A 25387-nucleotide genomic window follows, 5' to 3' on the forward strand; every position below is an offset into this window, starting at 1 on the left:
AAGTCACGTCAGTCATGTCTGACTCTTGGCGACCCCAGGGACTGTAGCTGGCCAGGCTCCTCTGTCCATGGCATTCTACAGGCAAGAATACTGGAGTGGGTTGCCATTTCCTTCTCCAGGGCATCGTCCCAACCCAGGGATCGAACCCATGTCTCTTATGTCTCCTGCATTGGCAGGTGGGTTCTTTGCCACTAGCTCCACATGGGAAGCCCAGATGTCAGATAACTTAGGTTACAAGTTGTAGCAGTGAGCCTGCACTAGCAGACCTGAAGGGAGTAAGCCGCTCTGAAAAGAGCAGACGTCTAATCGAAATGATCCATCTTCCCCATGACTGCGCTGGGACATCAGCTCCATCAGCATTAGATAGGAACGGGCCCCAGCCGAATCCACAAAGCTGCCCAGATGACTCCTCACATGTTTCTAAAGAGAGGATATTTGTTATGAGACTTCACTTTCTGCTGAGTGATAAGTACACACAGCCAAGGAGGTCCCGAAGGTACCTACTCAACCCCCAAGTGGCAGGAGTGCCCCAGAATATAAGGGGTACCCTGCAGACATTGCTATAGAAATTCTGGTGGTGGTTTACAGCTAAGTCATGTCCAACTCTCGCAACCCCACAGGCTGTAGCCTGCCAGGCTCCTCTGTCCATTTCCAGGGATTTTCCTTCCAGACAAGAATACTGGAGAGGGTCATCATTTCCTCCTCCAAGAGATCTTCCTGACCCAGGGATCAAACCCGCATTTCTTGCGTCTCTTGCGTTGACAGGCAGGTTCTTTACCACTGAGCCAAAAGAACCTATGTCAAATGACACAAAGACTCTGAAAGGGAGCAAAACAAAGAACTTTGCTTTGTCACTGGTGGAGACTGGATCGGATGTCTGACTCTGTGCAAGCAGAAAAGAGACTTGGGGTGAACAGTGACTTTGGCTGGTATACAGTGGGGTTGCAAGGGTGAGGAAGAGAAAGTCCAAGCCCCCAGCACATGGCACCAAGCCTCTCCAACGTGGGGGGTTTCGTCCCAGCGGACTCACCCAAGAACAAGGATGTACTAACAGTCACTCTGTAAGGGACCGTCCTCCATGCCACACATTTTTGACTGGACCCCACCTCCAGGTCTCATAGCTGGGATTAGGTGCCCTCATTTGGGAGTGGTTTAGGCAGGAGACTGGTTGGCAATAGGGGGGTTCTCCTGGACTGGGGGTGTCCCTGACCCAGAAGAATCACCATCCTTGCTCTCATCGGGCTGTGCTTCCAAAGGATCCACCCCCACCACCTCATCGCCACCTCGGACCCCAGTGTGGAGTGATGGCAAGTATGAATGTAGGCACATTTCTGGATTCTACGGCAATGACATAAACAAGGTGTAGCCTTGGGGACTTTGCACAAGCTGACCAGGGAATGAGGAGGAGGACAGAGACACACGTTCACCAATTCTCGATCACCACCCGAGGCAAACCAGCTTCTTACACTTTGCAGGGTCTGTTTTACATTAAAGTTGAATGTGTATGATTTAAGATAGTTTTTCTAAAGTAGTGTTATGATAGATTAACTCAAACCATCCCTAAATACTTGGATGAACTTTTAAAAGCCAAAGAAAGGACAGTGATTAAGCCCCACATGGCAGAATCTAACCGGAACCTGCTGCCGTGGGAGATCCCTGCCCTCCTGGGAAGGTGTGGCTGGTGGTGACGGAGACGCAGACCTGCCTTGGGTCCTGGAGGCTCCTTCAGGCCACCCCCGGTCCAGCTATTCTGCATGCCTGCTCAACTGCTCACTTACCCAGGAGCTTGGCTACAGGTTGGTTCTCCTACCAGATGGGTGTCCTACATCCTCAGGGCCAGTCTTACTGGACATGGGGATGCCAATGAAAGTGTGGAGGGGGAGGGTAGAGGGAAGGACAGAAGGGGAACAGAAAACACCCCAATTTTGTGATCACTGCCATTGACACTGACTCATGCCCAGAGATGTTAAGGAAGATGCGGAAGTCACACAGGGAACTATACTCAGTATTATGTAATAATCTGTAAGGGAAAAGACTCTGAGAAAGAACACACACACACACACATACATGTAGAGTGAGTAGTGTTAGTCGCTCAGTCGTGTCCGACTCCTTGTGACCCGTGGACTGTAGCCCACCAGGCTCCTCCATCCGTGGGATTTCCCAAGCAAGAATACTGGAGTGGGTTGCCATTTCCTCCTCCAGGGGATCTTCCCGACCCAGGGATCGAACCCCAGTCTCCTGCATTGCAGGTAGATTCTTTACCATCTGAGCCACCTGGGAAGCCCATATATATGTATATGTATATGTATGTGTATGTGTATGTGTATGTGTATATGTGTATGTGTGTACGTGTATATGTATCTGAAGCACTGTGCTGTACTCTTGAAACTTATATGATATTGTAAACCAATTATACTTCAATAAAAAATAAAGTGTATGCTAAAATCAAATTAGCCTCCCTCCAAAGTCTCTAAGCTTCACAAATCTGCAAAAGGGGGGTGATGCTTACTTCCAAATGTCTACTTCAGTTCTTCAAATGTGTCAGCTGGCAAACACCAAGCACTTCCCTAGGACAGACAAAATCACTTGCAGGAAGGCTGGGGTCACATGTGCAGTGACCCAGAGGCTAACCAGTGGAGGATGTGGCCGTGAACTCTTTGGAATAACACTGAGTCAGGGCTCATCAGACCCACCCCGGGGGGCTCCAGCCATGAGAGGAAGCTGATGGCTTCCTGCACAACATCTGACTTCCAGGGTGACACCACCTCCAGGGATAACCCAGCCCACAAGTCTGGGGTTGCCACAGCTGGGACACCCAATAGCCAGGATCAGTCCCTGGACTACAGCTCTGCATGGAGGGATGCCTACACCATCCCTCTGTGAAACCATGGAAGGGAATTTGACAAGAAGCATCCCTGTACAGATTTGCTCTCGTGTTCCAGCCTCTGGTGCAGCGACGCATGGGCTCACGGCTCACAGGCTGCTGTGTCCCCAGAATAGATGACACCACCTCTCAGCGCACACAACTCAACCCTTAGGTGATATGACAGACTCTAATGACATTTCGTTTTAGGCAAGGGGTGGGAAATGTTGAATTCATTTGTAAATACCTCCTGAAATTTAAAATCATCGCTTTACCAAAATAAAAAACCAGCTACAGAATTATGTGTTATCTAAATAAGATGGTGAGAAATGGTGCAGGAGGAATAAATGAACCACGCTCTCCGATCACGCTCTGTCTCCAGCTTATTGACTGACACTGGAACAGTACCTCTTTCTCCTCCTCCGTCTTCCCGTGGGCTTTGCTATAGTTGATGGGCGTGTCCCAGCCCTCGTGGTCACACAGTGCCTGGTAGAAGGCTGCGTTAACCAGAAGGCTGCTGGTTTTGAACGGGGAAGAGGAAGCAGTTGGAACAGAAGGGTTAGTGGAAGTTAGGGGTGCAGCTTTGTCCAGGATTCTAGCTTTTTTCATGCTTAAGTCCAATGTGCCATTCTCATCCACTTCTATCTCGGCCCCCTGTGTATAACAGGAAACAAAAAAAAAACCATGTAAGCAGTTTGCAGTGGTAGCCTGGCCACGTGGGGCTTTTAAGGGATCATTTTAAATGCAAGCTTTTATGGAAGTATATCTGATTTTAAATCTCGCTTTCTGATTTGCTTTGGTTAATGTTCAATTCTTAGGCAGACTTTTCAAAGCAGCCCCATTAGGGAGTTTCGTGTTTCTGGGTTTAAGCGATGTAAGCCTAAATATAAGTAAGATGGTCCAAATACTAAATGTACTGGCTAAACATATTTTATCTTTTCAAGTTTAGCTTTAAATCTTCCTTTCTAGTTTGCAGAATTATCACTCCCAATTCGTCCTTTAAAGCATTAACACTGGAGTTAATAAAGAGACACGCTATCCTCCTCCCAACATGAAAACCATGCAAAAAACAACCAGCTGGGAGAGAATTTTTATTGGGAAATATTAAAACCATATTAGATTACTGTGACAGTGACATTTTACCCTGGGTGACTTGAACCAGAAAAGCTTGGTTAACTCATGGGGGGCGGGTTGGGGGAGGTGGGCAGTGCACGCCTAGTTCCCCCTCGGGGCCATGAGGTGGCAGCTGGCAGCATGACGAGGGTGGGGGTAGGAGGTTAAGTTCTACATTGAAAACTCCAGAATAAAGGTGATTATTTTCCAGATACTCAGTATGAGACTTTAATTCTGCCTCACGACATTTCTCCTCCGGAGACCTTGGCTAGGCTTCATTTTGTTTTTAAGGTTCAAGTGCCAACAAGGTCCCCATGCATCCTGGCCCTTCCGAAAGTCACGTGCCCGAGGATGGTGTGCACGATCCTGAATCGTGAACGCTGCCAGATAGTAACTCCCAGGATGCTCGGAGAGCAAGCTTGTTACCCTCCTAAGTGGGTCAAAGGAATACCTTCCCTGGGTTCTCATTGCCGTCCATCAATTCACAATTAACTTCTAGACAATGTCTGTCCCCTGTTTCTTTTGTCTGGAAAAGCAGGAGAGTTCCCTGAATACGTTCCTAAGATCCCTAACAGTTACTCCCCAGGGGTTTATTTTAACCCCCCAATTACGCTCTGCCCTTACCTCCTCCCCAACATTCCCACTGAGATGAGATCCACTGTACTGTTGCTGAATTAAAAAATAAAAGCATCTCTTCTGTCTGCTTGTTTTACCTGCAAAGTTTTTGTTCTCAGTCTCTCAGGTAAAGATGCTTTACGGTATCTATGGGAGGTAAATACACTTCTAATGTATTTGTACTAAGATGCTTTCGTCCTGTCTTTCTGTCCTTTTTAGTAAATAGTTTAATCTCCTGTGATAGTTTTAAGCCCTGAATTTCACAGTAGAGCTTATCCAGGATAATAACTTAGTAACCACCACATCTTATGCCATCTGTATAATATCAAATACGTTTTTATACCAGCATTAATAAACCTTAGTTACAAAAATCCAAGATATTAACCATATCTGTGCTGCACACTGTCTCCATGATACAATGCAGTCTGCCACAAGCACATCAAAACAACTTTTGGCTTCAACACTGATATGTAACTATAGCAATGAAACAGAGCTATAGCAATCAAGTTTAATGGCCAATGTAAAGTAAAATGCTAAATATTGTAGTTGCTGACATTTTTTTCATAAAAAAATAAAAAAACTTGGGTTAAGACTGCACAACCAACATTCACATAAAATTCCAGACCTCTGTGACAGATGGCTTAGGAAAAAGGAGCCACGTGACTGGGCTGCAGCATTTTATAGTGCAAAACCCATAAATAGTGCAGATTCGAGCTTACTGAAAAAAAAAATACCAACTATTCCAAGACAACAACACTAATATATATTTTAGTTTCTACAGGAAAAAAAAAAACTTCCAGTGAGTAAATAAAAAAAAAAAAAAAAAAACAGATTCTCAGAGTTGTGGTGGTTCTACATCTTGAGTAATCATGGGTTGACTGAAAAAAAAAAATCATTCCTAATGTTTGAAAGAGGTGGTTTTCTGTGCCCCGCGCCCCAGCCGGCTGCTCTGAGCACCTGACCGTGCTGGGGAAGGGGAGGGGGGTAGCAGGCGGCCATGCGGGTACAGATGGGCTTTAAGTGAGCTCACAGATGCACTCGACAATTACACACAGCACCAGAGAAGGGCCCCTTTCTGCCCATGGATGGGTGGATCACACGTTTACTGCATGGATTTCATTCAGAGCAGTATCAATAGACATCATTTCTCTCTGTGCGTGAAACTCCACATGGCAGGGCGATGAGGAGGGGTTGGTGGTCGTGGGAGAGTCCGTAGGAGGGGGAGAGGACAGCCCCACCAGAAGGGACCCCCAGCCTGACTCCTAAGATACTCATTTCTCAAAGGGCTTAGTTCTTATTTTAATTATTTGAATTTTAAGCTTCTTGAGCCTGGTGTAACACTGCTCATATACTCTCCAACTTGGGAGCAACATCAGTGACCGTGTAATTCAGCCACTTCTAAGTTAGAGATATTTCCTGTGGTGTGTTGATTTTCAAAAGGATTGAGAAAACACATAACATTTTCAAGCCATCACCTTTAGGGCAAAAGAAAATGGAAAAATCTAGTGTCGCTGCCTTCAAGAAGCTTATTTGATGCATATAGGACATTTTTAGTGAAATAGACTACAAATTATTATTTTAGTTTATATAATTTATATATAAATTATAAATTATTATTCAGCTGAAAGTTGAGGTGATTATCTATGATAAGTCTTATCTGTACTATAAAATCAGTAGTGACTCAGATGTCTGCCAACAGAGGGACAATATAACACTGCACCTATTAACTGGCACATTATGTGATCAGTAAAATGATAATTTCAAGGACTTTGTTTCAACAGGGAAAAGACTTACGTCACTGAAAGCAGGAGGCAACCTGGAATTCTGGCTACACTTACAACTAGGGAAAATAGGAAGAAAATCGTTTTTCTGAAGAAGAATAAAAGGGAAAACATAGAAATTCTTGTGAGGATAGGCTAAGGGCTCTTTTCCTTGAATATTTCCCAGGAAAATGATAATATTATATTGTTTCAAAAATTAAAAAAAACTATCTTATATTTAAAGATGGTGACAAAGTAAATAAAAAACAAAACTGTAATTTTACTTTAAATGTTCTGATTATGAAAAGCATTAACTTCCAAGGCATGGGTAGAATAAGATGGCCTTGTTTTCCTTATTCGGCATATTTCCATTGTTAATAAGGAGAGGTTGAACCATCTCCTTGTTTTGTGACAGGGCTAAGACAAATGCAAGAGGAGGGGTCTGCAGACGGGTTTCTGCTGCATCTCTCCACTAAGGCTCTTCTGTTCCTGATTTGGGGGGTTTCCTGTGGAAACATCTTCATATTGGAAGTCCTCTGAAACATGTTTTCAAAGTAGACAGGGTATTGAATACAGTTCACTGTGCTATACAGAAAGTCCTTGTTAACAATACCCTGCCTACTTTGAAAACATGTTTCAGAGGACAAGTGTGTATATGTTAACACCAAGTTATTTATAGCACAGGGCACTCTACTCAATAATCTGTAATAATCTATATGGGAAAAGAACCTGAAAAAGAATGAATACATGTGTATGTACAATTGAATCAGTTTGCTGTATACCATAAACTAATACAACACTGTAAATCAACTACAATATAAAATAAAAATTAAAAATCTAATTAATATAAAAAAGTAAAATCCTCTTGCTCCTGAACTGTGGTGTTGGAGAAGACTCTTGAGAGTTCCTTGGCCTGCAAGGAGATCCAACCAGTCCATCCTAAAGGAGATCAGTCCTGGGTGTTCTTTGGAAGGAATGATGCTAAAGCTGAAACTCCAGTACTCTGGCCACCTTATGCAAAGAGTTGACTCATTGGAAAAGACTCTGATGCTGGGAGGAATTGGGGGCAGGAGGAGAAGGGGACGACAGAGGATGAGATGGCTGGATGGCATCACCAACACGATGGACATGAGTTTGAGTGAACTCCGGGAGTTGGGGATAGACAGGGAGGCCTGGCATGCTGCAATTCATCAGGTCGCAAAGAGTCGGACATGACTGAGCAACTGAAATGAACTGAACTGAACTGATCCTCAAAAAAGGGTGGGCAAGGTACTAACAATAAACAAATGGGGACTTCCTGGTGGTCCAGAGCTTAAGACTCTGTGCTTCTTCTACAGAGGATATGGGTTTGGTCCCTGGTCAGGGAACTAAGATCACACACCTCAAAAAATCAAATGAATAAGTTAATAAAATAAATGAACTGAAAACATCTTATTCTTACTAAATAGCAATTGAATATTAATATTAATACTATTAAGAGTATGATTCGTGAGATATACTAATAGAAATCCTGTGATGGAATTCAGAAGAGAGGTAAGTGACTGATAGAATGTATAAAAGTAAAGTGTTGGTGTGTTAGCCACTCAGTCATGTCTGAATCTCTATAACCTCATGGACTGTAGCTCACCAGGTGCCTCTGCCCATGGAATTGTCCAGGCAAGAGTACTGGAGTAGGTTGCCATTCCCTCCTCCAGGGGATCTTCCCGGCCCAAGGATTGAACCCAGGTCTCCTGCATTGCAGGCAGATCCTTTACCACCTGAGCCACCAGGGAAGCTAAGTTTATAATCTTTTTCCCTAAATCTTTGTCTGACACTTGAAGTCATAGTGAAAACTCTTGGTAGACCAGTAGTTTGTATACCAGAGAATGATAAATTCATCAAGGAGATCAAAAGTTAGGCATGAATTCAAGTTTTATCTCCAACAGTCGTAGCTGTGCCATTTAGGGGGCATTATTTAATATCTCTGCACTACTTTCTTCACCTGCAAAAGGAGATGTCATTCAAGTATTCTTGGACTTCCCTAGTGGCTCAGATGGTAAAGAATCCGCCTGCAATGCAGGAGACCTGGGTTTGATCCCTGGGTTGGGAAGATCCCTTGGAGAAGGGCTTGGCAACCCACTCCAGTATTCTTGCCTGGAGAATCCCATGGACAGAGGAGCCTGGTGGGCTATAATCCATGGGGTCACACAGAGTCAGACATGACTGAGTGACTAAGCACACGGTACATTATGGGCAGAGGGCTCATTTATACTGCATGACACATAGTAGGTAATCAGTAAACAACACAACTGATAATAATCATAATTTGATTGGGTTTTTGGACCCTAAGAGCTCGCCCTATGCTGTTCTACACAGAAGCAAAGCGGTGGTTTCCCCACACACATCACTGGTTCTCTGAGATCCTGACTACAGTCCCTCAGAGCAGTTCACTCACATTGTGCAGCAGCATCTGACTTCACATTAAAGTTACTGAAAAAGGCTGATTTTGGATTCTAACCATCTCCAGAGCCACCGGGCTATTTCTGAGAGAAGGCAGCAGGAGTGACGATGGGATAGCACGTTGTTTCTCGGCCTTGTTCAAGCACAAAACAGACTTTGAACTTTAAACATTTCAAGCAAGTGTCAATTTTTTGTTTTCTTTTAAGGCACACTGTGCATATGTCACTTTGTCTAAACAGGTGGGGAAAACACCAAAACAAACAACAGAACACTTGGCAAGCGGCAGCGATTGGGATAAAGATAGACTGTGTGCCTGTTCCTACCTCTGCTGACGAGGGAGGAGGAGGAGAGTGGGGAGGAAGGAGGATGGAGCGGACTCCCCATACCCCCGCTGCTCACTCCTCCTGCTGCCTGGTTGTCCTCAGCCCTGTCCTCATCTCAGGAGCACCATCTCCAGACTCAAGGGGGAATGTCTGAAGCTGTGGTCCATCTATGTTTTGGAAATGAAGCACAGGCTACAAATCTCAGGACCAAGGACAGTTCCAGGATCACCCTGTGGCTCATTCTTCAAACAGAAGTGTCCGTAACCACAATGATCTTCACTCGGTATTGCTATTACTAATTTTTCTCTGACTTGATTTCTCAAAGAGATACTTAAAACATCCACAGGTGATTTAGGCAGTGTGGACATGCTGTGTAAGTGCTGGATTGAATTTTAACAGGAGCAATTCTTTCTAAGATCTACTTTCAGGATGTAGTGGATGTGAGCCCAGGCAGCAACTGACAGGGTTTGCCCTGGAACCTCCACCCAGGGCTGGGAGGTGAAGGAGGCGTGTGGGGTAGGCAGACACTCAGGCTGAGAAACTTGGGAAGGAGAACACTTTAGAATGTTCATAACATTCTTCATTGTTTTCAGAAGAGGTTCTCTTGCCTCCCTGAGGTTTGCCTCTGCCGTCTCATCTTACACAAGAGTAGGGATTTTGCATATCACGAATTCAGTTATCCTGCCAAACCTGGGGTGAGTTATGACTTTGCACATAGCTTGAAAGAATTTGTATTAGACCTGATGAGTGGATATGAAGGCAGTCTCAAGGTCAGTGTCCTTTGCCTTGATTTTCACAAAGTCATGCCCACATGCAAGGTTCATAACTTGTTCTCCTCTCGGGCTCTTTAAACAACTTCTGAGAAGCTCACTGGGGGAAGGAAAGGACCAGATGGAGGCAGAAGAAAATAAATCCTTCGTCAAAGTTCTGGTCAAATTCCCTGCAGTGTCACCCACACCTCCCCTGGACCTTAGGAAAGGCCCCTCTGAAGACCTTGCTCTCCTCCTGCAGTGACCACTTTTTTCGTCCTTCTTTGACCTTAAGCTCCTTGAAGGCAGGGTCTCTGAGGGACTCTACTCTGTTGGGCAGAGAACCTACAGACTCTCCAGTTGGGACAGCTGAATCCTCCTGCCAGAATCTCTCTAGTCCATCAACAGTGCTCTTATGCTCAGCTCCAGAAGTCGAGAATGGGGGAAAGCCGTGTATTTCTATATCCTGTTTTCCGAACTAGGAACTCAAGAGGTCTCTGGATTCTGATCAGCAAAAACAAACACACCAAACACCCACCATGGAGGAAGCCCTGCATCCTGGTGGAGAGAGAATCAGGCTAGTTTTCAGTGCAGAGCAAGATTGTTTACATTTAATCCTACGTGAAACAAAGGGCACGGAGCAGAGGGCATTGCGGACAACAGAAACGGCCAGCACAGGGCACTGCTGGATTGGAGCCCATATTTCAGGGTTAATTACTTTAGCTTTCTCTCTCTCTCTCTCTTTTTTTTTTTTGCTCTAATAATTACTTTTTGTGGTTTCAGGAATGTATGAGGTTCTCTTTTAAGGTCAGAAAATAGAATCCAACAGGATAGAATTCTGCAGATCGTTACAGTCATGTGCAAATGCAGGCCTGGAGGAGGGTGGCACCAAGCGACAGTGCAGGGGGCCACACTGATCCCGTTTACCACCCACGATGTCCGACGAGACAATGTTCATGGGAAAAAGGGTTTGAAAACTGCCAGCATCGCAGATTCTCTAAAAACTGACTGCCGCACTTTCTGCCCCTTCCACTCCTATGGTCTCATCCATGGTTGGGCTCCTGCAGTTAAGGTGTGGTTGACAGTTTTGGGGCTCAGACATTTGGGGGGTTCCTGTCATCTTTGTTGGATTCACTGCTTGGCTTCAGCAATTGACAGAATGTGGAGAATACAAAGGTAAAAGGCAGAAATTCGAAGGAACCAAACTCTATCTATCCACGTAGAGCCTTCACCCTACAACCATTCACACAAGCAAATTTAAGTAGCTTTAACCATTATAATACTGGCACTTTTCTTATGTGTGCATGTGTGCTCAGTTGCTATAGTCATGTCTGACTCTTTAAGACCCCATGGACTGTAGCCCACCAGGCTCCTCTGTCCATGGGATTCTACAGGCAAGATTACTGGAGTGGGTTGCTATGCCCTCCTCCAGGAGATCTTCCTGACCTAGGGATCAAACCCATGTCTCATGCATTACAGGTGGATTTTTTTACTGCTGAGTCACCAGGGAAGCCCCTTTATTCTTACGGGACAGCCTAAACTGACAATAAGGCAAATAAGAAGGAAGACAGTTTAGTATCCAATGAGCTGCACATTAGAATATCCCTTTAAAAAGAAGAAATGTGTTCAGGTTTTTAAAAATGGATTTAAGAATAACCAAAGTTACATTCTAAAGAACCCCAAATCATTCATTTATGTAAATAATCTCTGACTGTGATTTCTGGAGAAATTGGAGTTTTCTTTATATTTTTGAGGCAATGTGTTTTTCTTTGTTTAAGGAACTCATTTGTTTAAAACGGTTTTTGAGTGGTTTTTGGCCACCAACTCTTCCTGGGGTTTACTTGGCTCAGACCTGTCCAGAAGCTAATTCTGATTCTTCTGTCAAATGCTCCATGCCACTGTGCGCCCTGCTCTCCTGAAGGCCTGGCACGCACACAGGTGAGCAGCTGACTGCACCGGGATGGGTTGAGCTTAAAGGGAAAGGGGAGCGAATGCCTGTGCTCACTGAGTTTGGGTTAGAGTTTAACCAGGGCATCTTCCACCCAGGGCAAGGGGAACTCGCTTCTCTAATCACCACTTCTTTGGTGGCTCAGACGGTAAAGAATCGGCCTACAATGCGGGTGAACCAAGTTTGATCCCAAGGTCTGGAAGATTCCCTGGAGAAAGGAATGGCTACCCACTCAAGTAGTCTTGCCTGAAGAATCCCATGGACAGTGGAGCCTGGCAGGCTACAGTCCATGGGGTTGCAAAGAGTTGGACACAACTGAGTGACTAACACTTTCACTCTTTTCCAAACCAGCTTGGGCATGCTCTGTCAGCTAGCTTCTGCCAGCTAGGTAGGAAAACAATTTCTTTTAACAGCCTTCCGTGTAGACAGACGTTACTGGCTCTAGCTGCCTGCGGCCAGTTCTGGCACCCCCATCACTGTTACTCTGGAGCATCACGACTCCCTCCTCAAAAGCCAACACACAAAGAAAGGATCTTTGGTTTTTATTTTCATCAAGACATCCTAAACACAGATGTCTACTTCTCCTTGTTAGTTGGAGAGGAGAGGTTATTAGAGAAAGGTGATTAATTTTGTGAGCTCCAGAAAGATGGGGATCTTCAGAAACTTCCTAGAATTTGGTTCTGGGTTTGAATTTGGACCCTGAGTTCTCAAGAGCCCTTGATCCTTCTCTTGCTGACTTAATGGACCCAGGTTTTATGATGTCCTTTGAGAAAACTACAGCATCTCAGGCCATTTTACGCTCTATGATGGTTTTACACACAGTAATGAGATGTCATGAATTTTGCCATGTTTTACAAGTGGCGGTTTCATTAAACACATCCTACCATCTTTGATTCTCAGACAGCGAACAGTTTCCGCTGTTCAGACAGAATAGTGCTGTCTGTGTTCATGCTGCTGTGGCCAGGACCCCAACACAAAAGAGGTTTGGAATCCACTGGGCTCCCCAGCCGGTCTCCACACGCCCCACCCAGCTTCCTTGCACAACCTGCAAATGGGCCCTGGTCTCCCTGCTCCTTGAATCACCAGGCTTGCCCCTTCCCAAGACAAAGGGGGCCAGGTCACGGGGGTGGTGAGCATGGCCAGGATTGCGGAGGCAGCCTATCCTCACGGTGAGCCGCTGGCCCCCCTCCGGGCTCTTGGCCTGCCTACCTTGGCGTGCAGACCCTGCTGTCTGTTGGCGAGGATGTCGGCGGCTTCCCGGCAGCGGGTGGACAGGTTCAGGATGGCCGCAGCTGCTGCGATGTGGGTGTCTTCACTGCGCTGGCCGGAGCTGTAGGAGCTGGCACGGCCTGGGCTCTGTGTGTGGGCGCCTGCACTCGGCAGCCGGGGGGGAAATTTCCCTGGACTGGAAAAATGCTTTGCTGTTGAAGAGAGATTTGATTAGCAATTGCACAAACATGGATTTACTCATTAAATAGACTTGTTTCAAAGACAGAACTTCTTGCATGAAAATACGTGAAGAATACACAGAAACACAATCCATTCTCTCTGGGTACCTTAAATGAATGTTATTCAGATTGGTTTTCACTGGAGTTCATAGATCAAACAAAGTGACTGCTGAGAAAGAAGGCCTATTCGCTTAATATTTTTTGTATTTACACGTTCTATGAGAAAAACTCTAACTCAGGTTACTGGGCACGTGCTCTGGCAGCACAGGTGGTAAAAATGATAGATTCAAGTCTATGCTAGTGAAACTTATCAGGGACTAGAGAGGCGTAAGGCCACAACATCCACAAACAGTGTAGGTACGAGAATCAGAGATCCCTGTGGAGGAAATGGACTGTTTCATATTTGTTCTCACACTAACAATTTATACTTAGATTCAGAATTGCATGCTTTGCTATTTGTTATGCAGGTTTGTTTTGTGCTTAAATCAGTAGAAGTTTCTCTTCCTCCAACTTGGTGGACCTGAGTAGATGAGGAAGCTTTTTTTTTTTTTTTTACTTCATTTTTGTGTTCAGGTGCAGGGCAGCGAGTAGGGGAGGGACTGAGCCCAAGTTCTCAAGGTGAACAGAAAAGCACTGAGTTATCAAGGCTGAGTCCTCCCTTATGCTTCTGCTATGGGTACCAGGGTGTCCCTGAGAGAATTAAACATGTTTCTCTTTACTCTGGGTGTTTGCAAACATCATTCAGGGACCGGGAGGAACATCCAAAATTTAATGTGGGCTATAAAGGCATTTGGCTGTTTTACTGTATGTAGTGTTTATTTTAAATATTTGATCATAATTTTTCATAAAATATAGTTTAAAACATTACCAAATGTTATTCTTGTAGTTATATAAATGTCACTGAAAATTCTATTTTTTAAACCAGCATCCAAATTATATGAATATTTAGAAGGCTCTTATTAACTAGTTTCACCTGAATTAAACATATATGTATGTGTATATTTTATATATATATATATAATAAAACTATCTCCATATAGATACAAAACACTGTGTGTGTATTTGTGTGTATAATTTTCCCCTTGAACCTAATAGGTTGTCAGTGGTTACCTATGTTGGTTATACTTTATTTTTAGTAAGAACAGGTAAAACAGTCTTTTAGAGTACACTGTATTCTAGTTGACAGACACACTCCTCCCTAGTCTGTTTGGCCAACTGTTGGGTTTTATACCGCATTCAAATTCCTTGAAAAATTTGGTGATTCATATCACAGGAGGGAGAAACATTCTGTGTTCCTAAGAGCGCCACATCTAGGTAACTATGTGTCAGATCAAAGGGAGTCCAGGGATCTGCACAACACTGTGAAAAACTCATGGTCTATGGAGGACTCCAACTGGGGGATTATTTCCCTTTGTAGAAATCATTCCTGGATTTATTCCCAGGTGAAAAACCTCACCTATTCATTAGAATATTCAAGGACTCTAAACAACTGGAGAAAACTGTTAGTAAAAACATCAAGTTTTATGTGTGACAAGTACCTTTGCATTATGACCGTCCATACAAATGTGTCATTGTTAGAGAATGAACGCATTTCTGCATTAATTCTTAAATCTGTGGGTGAACATCTCCATAGCCACACTTTTTTCTTCCTAGTAAAATCTTGATTTTTGAATTATGAGTTTCCTCTTAGACCTTTCACTTTTTCTCTCACCTTAAGCCTGAAAGCTTTTGCTAAATGCAAGTAACACTTTAAGTAGTATTTCACTATTTTACCTATTAGATTTTCATAATTTTAATATGAATTTAAATTACTGTATTATAATAGCTATTGCAGTTTTCAGTGTACTAATCCCAATCCTGGATAAATGAGAATTAAATATTTTGTCAGAATTACTGTATTTAGATTCAACAATGGCACCATATTTATAGAATAATTAAAACACAAACTATTCACCCATATTCAGTGTAACTTCATGTAATATCAATAGTACTGATTAACTTATTATTGTTATTCTTATTTCACTATATATTTTCTCTCCTCCCAGAAATAGTATATTACCTATTAAATATTGCTAAATATTACCAATAAATAATATATTACCTATTTAAATGCATCCCCTCCCATAAAACACACATACACAAGATACATTTTGGGGGATAAGTATTGGAATTCAAGCTTACATTCAGGAAATGGTGGTGTTTTCCGACCTGTTTGTACAAGGGGGCATTTACCAAAAACCTGGGCATCAAAACTGGCGTAATCGAAGGGTACTTTTCCAAACTTCTCTTGCTCTTTTGACACCGTGGCTCTGGGAGAGGTGATGGCTTGTGATCGGAAGTTGAATTCGATCTGCTTCACCAAGCTCGTCCTGAAGAGAGAGGCACAGAGCTCGAGAGAAATAGGTCACTCTCAGTGAGCGTCCCAGAGTCAGAATATAAGCAGGGTGGATATGTCACACCTGTTGGTGCTACAGAGACATGCACTGGGGAAAAGCCAGACAGGGAGAAGGGACAAGGAGGTGCTTTGGGCCCTGGGTGGCTAAGTCGGGGGGGTGTGGGGGGGCAGTTGTACATGGTTGGTCTTGAGTCTCTCATCAGTAACAGAGAGAGCGTCATCCTCCACTCATTAACAAAGATGCTTAAGGAGCAAGTATGTGATGTGTATTTGCACTCTGAGCTACTTAGAGAAAAGGGTCATGTTACTACCACCAGGGGACTGATAAGGTGCACGCATCCCACTGTTCATCAGAGTAGCAGTGAAAGTCACGACCATCACTAGTGAGGAAATGCCATCATATTCTGTTTGGCAGAGCCAGCAGGACCCTGACGTCCAACAGGGTCAGTGTCAGCACCAGAGACTAGATTTCTGAACCATGAACTTCTGAGCCTTTTTGCTTTCTTCCCCCAAGTTCAGATTAAATGCTTTTGCTGTGTTAGGTAGTATTTCAATATTTTATCTATTAAATTGCCATTTTTTCAATATGAATTGAAATTGCTATAATAGCTATCACATTTTTCAATAGAGTTATCTTAATCCAAGCTAAATATGACTTAAATATTCCCTTAGAATTACTGTCCCAATTAAACTAGGGCATCATGTCTGTTAGCACCAATGTCAACCAAGGAAAACACAAATGTGGTGCTGTGGTCTAAGGCTAAAGAACACAAATATACCTTTCACAATTTAGTAGCATCAAAATTTATTATTTTTCTTATTTTTCCCACCAAAACATACTTTGCTCATCAGAATATCAAAGTTTCTGTGATATGTCTTGGATTAGGCAAAAAGCTTTTGAGTGCTACATCAAAATATTTAAATGATTAGTTGATCTTGTTAGGGCATAAATAACTAGATTTATAGCCCTAATATTGCAGCAGTGTTCTAGCCTAAAATAATACGTCTCTTTTAAGAAATGGGCAAAATGAAACAATGCTATTTCTGTGTTTGATAAATAACCTCCTTAGGGAACTTCCCTGGTGGTTGAGGGGTTAAGAATCCAACTCCCAGTACAGGGAAAACAGGTTCGACCCCTGGTTAGGGAAGATCCCACATGCCATAGAGCAACTAAGCCCTTTTACCACAACTACTAAAGCCCTCAGGCTTAGAGTTCACGCTCTGCAACAAGAGGGAAAGAAAGTTAAAATGTTAGTTATTCAGTCATGTCTGACTCTGTGTGACCCCAAGGACTGTAGCCCATCAGGCTCCTCTGTCCATAGGATTTCCCAGGCAAGAATACTGGAATGGTTCGCCATTCCCTTCTCCAGGGGATCTTCCCAACCAAGGGATGGAACATAGGTCTCCTGTATTGTAGGTAGATCCATTACCATCTGATCCACCAGAGAAGCCCCTGCAATAAGAAGCCACTGAAACTGGAGAGCAGCTCCTGCTTGCCAACTAGAGAAAGCCCTGGAGGGAACAAAGACCCAGCACAGCCAAAAAACTACTTACTAAGGGAGTAAGAAAATACAGTAATACTGACAAAAACTCGTTATAAGATTTTAAGTTGATAGCTACTCAGGAATTCATCATGCTCTTTGCTTGACTTATCTTTTTCACTCATGTAATTTTGATTCTTGGCAAAGTCATGCCAATTGACCCTTTTAATTAAATCTACAGAAGCAAATATTAAGGGATACCATATCTTAAAAATGTTCCTAATAACTGCTTTTCTCAGCTCAATGTCTCAGTAACAACAGTGAAGATCTGGTTATCTGTTGTAATCCTGAAATAGTTTTTTTCCTGCATGTGTGATTTTTTGTGTTAATAAGTACATCATTTTACACTGTGTGGTCCTCTGTCATTATTTAGGTGTATGTAAAGTCCTCCAAAGTGCTTGAGAATGTAGAGGACCCAGGACCAACAAGAGGTATCCTATTACAAGTTACCAGTTTGGAATGAATTTCTGTTTTAAAGAAACTGTATGCATATCTGAAAGAGAAAGATGAATATATAGCATCACATATTTTGAGTGATGAGATTTATGAGATGGAAAGGTTACATCAACCATAAGGTGGTGCATGCCTGACTCGTGGAAAGGCTTACATTGAGTGACACAGAACTTTGATTAATACATACTATTATATGAAGTGAAAGTGAAAGTCGCTCAGTCATGTCTGACTCTTTGTGACCCCATGGATATACAGTCCACGGCATTCTCCAGGCCACAGTACTGGAGTGGGTAGCCTTTCCCCTCTCCAGAGGATCTTCCCAACCCAGGGATCAAACCCAGGTCTTCCAAATTGCAGGTGGATTCTTTACCAGCTAAGCCACAAGTGAAACCCAAGAATACTGGAGTGGGTAGCCTATCCCTTCTCCAGCAGATCTTCCCAACCCAGGAATCGAACTGGGGTCTCCTGCATTGCAGGCAGATTCTTTACCAACTGAGCTATCAGGGAAGCCCATGTTATCATATACTTCATATCTTTTTGATTCATCCACATTACATAACACTGCATGCAGATTAATCTTAAGTGGAACTTCTGGAGGGTCTAGCAGTTCATTTCAGTGACATGATGATGAACTGGGCCAGCCTCTCAAGTGGACAGTGGCTGCTGTGCACTGAAACGAAGGTGGCCCATGTTGCTGACACATGGCGGGTGAGGGACCCTCAGTGTAGGATCTCTGAACACAGGGAGCATAGGGGACTGTCATACCTGTGACCCTGCTCAGGACACTGTCCGGTTTTGGGAGAATCAAGCTGACTTTTGTCCTGGGACATAGCCAGTTTTTCAGCTGCAGCAATTGGACAACCAGAAAGACTGTTAAAAAAAAAAAAAGTGGGCAGATCTGAGTTAAAAAGAGAATGTAATTTGCTTGAGCACCTACCTCACTCATCCTTGGCGTGCACCAAATGTTGTTGTAATAATATTAATAGTTCTCTTAGCATCATTATCATCCTAAAAGATCCCAGAGGGCTTTGCAAAACTACTGTGTCAACATTTGTCCCCAAGTCTCATCTCAGAGGTAATAGAAAACAAACTCATTTAAAAATCAAAATATTATGTAAAGGAGATATAACTGAATTATTTGGAAACTTGGTGATATTTTAAGTATTAACAGAATGCACTCATCCAATGGCAATTGTCCAACTATAGATAATTCCATGATATAATAGGTTAGGGTCTATAGGAAAAATGTTAGGAACTTAATTTTACATCTTAGTTTAAATGGAGAGTACAGAATATAAGTTTTCTGGCAATATGCAATGCATCAAATAGTATCTCATGATTACATAATCTATACATATTATATATAAAACAATAAGCATTTTACCAAATATTTACATGTATGCAATACATAAAGCACATATATGTTTAAAGTTAGTTGCAATCTCTGTGGAATAACTCTCAATGAAATGAAATGATGTTTACATTCAGGAATCTGAAGTTTTATGTTGACTGCTTTAATGCACACTGGATGGGGTTCAAGAGAAACCCTAAGCCACTCTTTCCAATATCAAACAGCTCTGGGGAGGTTCAGAGCAGAGGTCACACTCTGTGTGTGTCCCTATATGAGTATCTACCCCTGGTGTTCAAATATGACATTTTTTGTTGGCTGTTCTATGAAAATTTCTAGGGAAATAATGAGGTATTTTATTTTTTACTCTCCACACATTGAGAATATTTCTTATCTATGTCAAGTGCTAACACAGTTGACAGTGATCCAGCAATAGTGATAACACAGGTTAAGTCCCTGGAGCCTCATTTGTATTACCTCCTGTGCGTGTTGCGGTTGCTGTTCACGTGCCCTCGTCCCGTGCATCCTGGGGTGGGGCACTTGAGCACATTTTCATGCATGGCAAGAACTAAGCACAAAATAGCACAGAAAAGAAAAGAGCAATTTACTACCAGTACATCACATGCCAAGAAACTGATATCTCAACTTCGCATCCAAATGAATTTAGTCACAATTCAGCTTGCTCCCTTCCCATACAACTTCAGGTTGAAGACCAGAAGCCCATGCAAACGTCCAGTATTAAACGTCTTTGGGGCGGCTGGCACTGAGACATGCCCATCAGGGCAGGTTGTGTGGCCTAAGAGGTGTTTCAATAAGAGTCTCCAAAATAGAGGACGGAGTCTGCAGGTATTTCAAAGTTTAGGAGCAGCTCTTCCCTCCCCTCTCCCTCCAGTTTTGGGGCTCAAGGGGGAACATGGGTGGAGGGACCAACAAAGCCCTCACTTTGCAGAAACGTTCTGGGCAACGCTTCAGATGCCAGGTGTCCCTGCTGCCAAGGAGGAGGGGGACACAGGTGATGCTCTGGAATTTCAGGTGAGAAAGGACCACAGGGCACACAAATCATCACTCAGGCCTTTTATCTCCTGTATATTCTGATGCCTTGACACTGGGTTCTTGCTGACTCTGGGGAGATGGCCCCACCTGGGGCTCCCTGATTCCCAGAGGTTGTAAACACTTTTCAAATGCGAACCAGACAGTTGGAGTCCACTGTCTGACATCCTCCCCCATCTGATTCTCACTCCAGGACACTCTCCACCTGTTCTAACCCCCAGGGCCAGGTCCCAGACAACCACAGACAGCCCCCAAGCTCCAGAGCTCCCAGGAAAAATTCCAACTGGTCAATCTGAGACCGGCTTACTTCAGCGAAGGCTCTTGCCAACGATTCGTCCCCGCTCTCCTCAACTCCCCACCTTCCCTTCTGGCCCTGGTGTTTCCCTGGAGGCCCCGCCTGGCCTGAGGAGCCCCCTCCTCTTGGGAACTGTGAGAAGCAAGTTATGTTTACAACACCAGTCATCTCTTGATCTATTGGCCTCACTGCACCCCAATGTTTTTATGAATATGCTGTATTTTAAAACACCCGGCTAGACGGAAATTGTCTTGACACAGAAAACTTGGTGTTTCCATGTCTAATCCCAAACTGGAGGAGAAAGTGGGCGACCCCACGGACTTCTTCCAGGGCTGGGTGGCACTCACTCTCCAGCGGGACCCGCACTTTGTGGGGGCACCCCGAAAGGCTGCGGTGGTGGGGGTATAGTCCCGTCACGTGCCCTGTGCCGTCACACCCGGGGATGGGGCACTTGGTCTCCCTCTTCTCAGGCCTCGGTGAGTCTACGGAGGAATTAAACGGAAAGACAGCTGGTCAGTCCTCACCCTCCCTTCAGAGAGCGGCCCTTGCGGGGGCGGCCTTCTCACGCTGCTCAGCCTCCACATAATAAACACTCGCCTCAAATCACTCTGAATAAGACCCTCCACTAAGACCCGCGGGAGCAGAAAAGGTGCTTTCTCTCTGATTTTCTTGGTATCTTAAGCAGAGGCTGAGACAGGGCGAGGCTGTGTCGAAACACAGAGATGGTCTCAAGCTGTCGTGTCAGATCGTAGTTGTGAAAAGTCAGCCCTACACCAGAGGATGAGTAGGCTCCAGAAAAGCAAAAGAGAAGGAATTTATTTAAACCCACACTGTCTCTTACTGAGAGAATCTGGAAAAGCCCGGCTCAACCATCACACGATGAAGAAGCTGTCCTATTTGAGGAGGGACTGCCTGGCCAGCCCAGCGGGTCCTGGTGGCAGGTGCAGTGGCCGCAGGGCTCTGGGTTCCAGCCACGTTGGGAGGCTGACCTGACAAGAGGCCACCTCTCGCCAGTCTCGGCCGGTGGACAGGGCCGCAGGGGCCCAGGAAGCCCAGACCCGCATGGTCCACAGCCCTGGATCAACTCGCAGCAGCCACGGAGGAGAAGGGACTATGGTTTCACTCCTGGTGCAGAAACTGAAGACAGAGGCCTGGCAAGGATGCGTTCTTAGGGGAGACCTGCAAAGTGTGGGAGCAAGAGAGTAGGGCAGCCTGGAGTGGTTTACAGGGCGCTGTCAGAACACGGTGGGGGATAGGGGTAGACCACATGCGCACCTGGTAGAGGAAAGGGACACTTAGTAACCCACACAGTCAGGCGGCCTGGAGGGCACGGGCGGAAGGCAGCTCAGGGTCCTCATTTCCCAGCACACATGAGGCTGGGGCTTAGATAATAAGTGTGAGTAGGTGTGCCTGTGTGTGCATGTGTGCACCGTCATGTCCGACTCTTTGCGATCCCATAAACTGTAGCCCACCAGGCTCCTCTGTCCATGGAAGTCTCCAGGCAACAGTCCTGGAGTGGGGTGCCATTTCCTTCTCCAGGGGATCGTCCTGACCCAGGATTGGAACTCTGTCTCCTTCATCTCCTTTATTACAGGCGGATTCTTTACCCCTTAACCGCCAGGGAAGCCTGAGGGTTAGATCAAGGATTACATCAGTACATGAAATAAATGAGGACTAAATATGAATACGTTTGTATTCATGACTGAGAGGGTAGGTAAGCTTAAAAGCAAAATGCATTCTCAGAGGTGAAACTGCACTCTTAACTAATGAGTGAAGTGACAATGCCAGCTTGGGACAGGTCTGCCCCTCACATCCCTCACATCAGGGCTTCTAGAGAACCAGGACCAGAACAGGCAGAGAGGGCCTCAGAGAAAGGACCAGCATGGTGCAGAGACTGCGGCTCATCAGAACTCCATCGTCGGGAATCGGGAACACACAGTGCTGAGAGTGAAAGTCAACAGTCCACGAGGTCCTGCGCATGGAAGCCATGGGCGAGGGGTGCAGGCACGGTCCCAGCTGCGAGGACGCCGAGGGCCATATGTTCCGGCTCCAGAAGTGGCACGGAGCGCCAGGCAGCGCTGCCCGATGAGTATCGTGGAAGCAGACGTGCCTCAGTGTGGCCATGTCACCCCAGTTTTCAGAGGGTAAACAGTGCTGGGCAGATGGGCACAGCAGGTCGCGTGTAATGCAATTATTGGGGGCGGGGGGGGTGCTGGTTTTAACAAAGTGGGAAGAGCCAAGGACCCTTGGAGTTAGAAGTGCTGCCTGGGGTGGGGGGCCAGGGATCGGCAGGGAAAGGACGTGGTTGGTGGAAAGGGATACTGGAATAGCCAGTGTGCGTGTTTCCGGAGACAGCATTTAATGCCAGGATGTGGAGACTATATTGTTTTCTGTGAGAGACAAAGGGACGTATGAAGAGTTCTGACATGTTGTATGATTTTGTGGGGCTATTTTTCACTGAGTCTGAAAATGCTGCCAAATTTCAAGTTCGTTTGGGTATAGAATGTCTACAGAAAGCTAGTCAAAACCCTCGATGTTTGATTAACATGAAATTAGGATGGGGGGTGCTGACACCCCACGAGAGCGCATTGGAAAGAAGAAGCGACCTGAATTCTGATGGCCTCCCTCCCTCGGATCTTGGCCAGGTGAGGCCGCATTTCCAAACCACGGTGAGAAGTCTGGCCATGCTATCTGCCTGCGGGAAGCCAGAGGGGGTGTGGGAGATAAGGGAGGCTGGCCCCTGCCCAGGTGGGGGCTGTGCCTGCCAGCCTCTCCTCGTGGGAACAAATATGCTCACAGTGCTCTCTAGGGCCAGCCCCATGCCTGAACCAAGCGTAGCAGCAGCTCTGGGGGTGGGAGGGCTCTCTGGCCTGGCTTTTCTTTCTTCATTTTCTTTCCTGGATGCTGCTTAATGAAAATGACCTTGTACTCTGGTGACCTGACATCCTGATGGACTCGTGGGCTTGTTCCCATGGCTCCCCTTCACCCTGAAAATGTCACAGGCTGTAGAATAAATTATACGGTGACTCTACTTACGCTGCGACCCAAAATCTCCCTGTGGCTGGTGGCAACAGGACAGCCAAACCTGGTAACTTGAGACTTGGGTGAAACGATACTTTAAAATCCTAGTATTCTCAGAGAGCAAAGTCCCATGCCCGAGGCGCATGGGAAATTAGTGCTAACTTGTCGTCGTTTAATCACTCAGTTCGCATCCAACTCTTTGAGACCCCATGGACCGTAGCCCACCAGGCTCCTCTGTCCATGGGATTTCTCAGGCAAGAATACTGGAGTGGGTAGCCATTTCCTCCTCCAGGGGATCTTCCTGATCCAGGGATTGAATCTGCATCTCTTGTGTTGGCAGGTGGATTCTTTACCACTGAGATGCCTGGGAAACCTGGTGTTAACTTAGGTGCATGGAATATACTCTCAAGAGGAAAAAAAAAAAAAACCAGCTCCTCTTATGATTCCACACCAGGGATGAGAGGAAGAGTATGAACTTGGACATCCTCTGGGAGAAGCCTGAAGTCCCTGCAGTCGGCTTCACTGTTCTGCCTGTTTCTTCCTGTCTGGAATGAAGTTCCCTGCATGGACTTGACACCCCAAGGCATGACCTCACCCCCTCCACACACACACACACAGGCTACACCGTGGACTCATCTAGTCCCATCAGTGATTCTCTAAGGCTCCACCATGACCTGTACTCCCTAACTCACATTTCTATTGCCTTGCTAATGTTTGTAAACAAAAAAATGTTTTGAAAGTTCTGTAAAAGAGACCAAAGAATTATCATGTGTTTTAAACTATGGAACAAAGTGTCTCCGAAGTCGAGATATCAGCGGCTGAAGATGCCGTCAGTTGCAAGAGGAAACGTTATTCTGTGTGCCAGTGAGAAAGGAAAAACAATTGAAAACTGAATAAAGGCACACTCTTCTAATTTTACAGAGATGCTAAAATGGGAAAACTGTGTGTCTTAGAAGGGAGGAAATAGAGTGCTTTGGAAATGATGGGGTTTGGGAATAGGAAGTAAATTTCATCTTTTTTTCTGATTTTGTTGTTCATTAAAACACGTACACATGCACACACACACACACATGGGTAAGCTTCCAAGCTGAGTGTAAATGGCGTGCTCAGGGCTGCTTATACAGCATTCTGCCCCAGACTACATGCTGGTCCTTAATGTTCAGCCCTTACAGTATGTACCCAAAGAACTACTTGTCTTAATCCTCACCAAATGACATTGTTTTATTCTTTTTTCCTCAGAGATGAGTTGCAACACAGTATTAGACAAGATTGCAGGTGAGTACTAAAATGGATTTAAAATACCCTCCTGATTTCTCGGTAAATTTCAGTGATCAAAACTTCTAGCCAGACAGCACATTATTCTCATCAACCCTGCAAGTCCCCAAACCTGGCCTTCTCTAGGATATTCCTCCCCTAACTCTGTGATTCTCAGATTTTACAGTGTCCAAGAATCACCTCAGGAACTTGCTTTAACAAAAGCAAGTTATGTACATGAAAAGATGCTCAACATTGCTAATTATTAGAGACATGTAAATCAAAACTACAGTGAGGTACCACTTCACACCAGTCAGAATGACCACCATTAAAATGTCTATAAACAAAAAAATGCTAGAGAGGGTGTGGGGAAAAGGAACCCTCCTGCACCACTGGTGGGAATGTAAACTGGTACAAACACTATAGAGCACAGTATGGAGGTTCCTCAGAAAACCTAGGTAGAGTTACCATATGATCCAGCCACCCCACCCCTGGGCACATATCTGGAGGAAAATGTGGTTTGGTTCAAAAGGACATATACACCCTAATGTTCATCGCTGTGCTTTTCATTCCATTGCCAAAACATGGATGAGCCTAAAAGTCCACTGACAGAAGAATGGATAAAGATGTGGTATGCACATGCAATGGAATATTACTCAGCCATAAAAAAGAATAAAATAATACCATTTGTAGCAACATGGATGGACCCAGAGATTATCATACTGAGTGAAGTAAGTCAGACAGAGAAAGACAAACATCATATGATGTTGCT

The 25387-nt window shown here is 44.8% G+C and overlaps 1 protein-coding gene across 5 annotated transcripts in view; it reads right to left on the reverse strand.

Annotated features, from left to right (window-relative positions):
- ST18 (ST18 C2H2C-type zinc finger transcription factor) overlaps positions 1 to 25387 on the reverse strand; it is a 123612-nt gene that overhangs the window by 23953 nt on the left and 74272 nt on the right. For all 5 annotated transcript variants that reach the window (XM_040261211.1, XM_040261210.1, XM_040261207.1 and 2 more), the window contains 6 exons: positions 20688 to 20822; positions 19473 to 19563; positions 18413 to 18517; positions 15440 to 15627; positions 13020 to 13231; positions 3272 to 3517 (listed from right to left, as the gene is read on the reverse strand). In XM_040261211.1, coding sequence (XP_040117145.1) covers positions 3272 to 3517; positions 13020 to 13231; positions 15440 to 15627; positions 18413 to 18517; positions 19473 to 19563; positions 20688 to 20822 — 977 coding nt within the window. The remainder of the gene's footprint in view (positions 1 to 3271; positions 3518 to 13019; positions 13232 to 15439; positions 15628 to 18412; positions 18518 to 19472; positions 19564 to 20687; positions 20823 to 25387) is intronic.

This window comes from Oryx dammah, unplaced genomic scaffold (genome assembly GCF_014754425.2).
Source record: "Oryx dammah isolate SB20612 unplaced genomic scaffold, SCBI_Odam_1.1 HiC_scaffold_19, whole genome shotgun sequence".
In the NCBI taxonomy this organism is placed as follows: Eukaryota; Metazoa; Chordata; class Mammalia; order Artiodactyla; family Bovidae; genus Oryx; species Oryx dammah.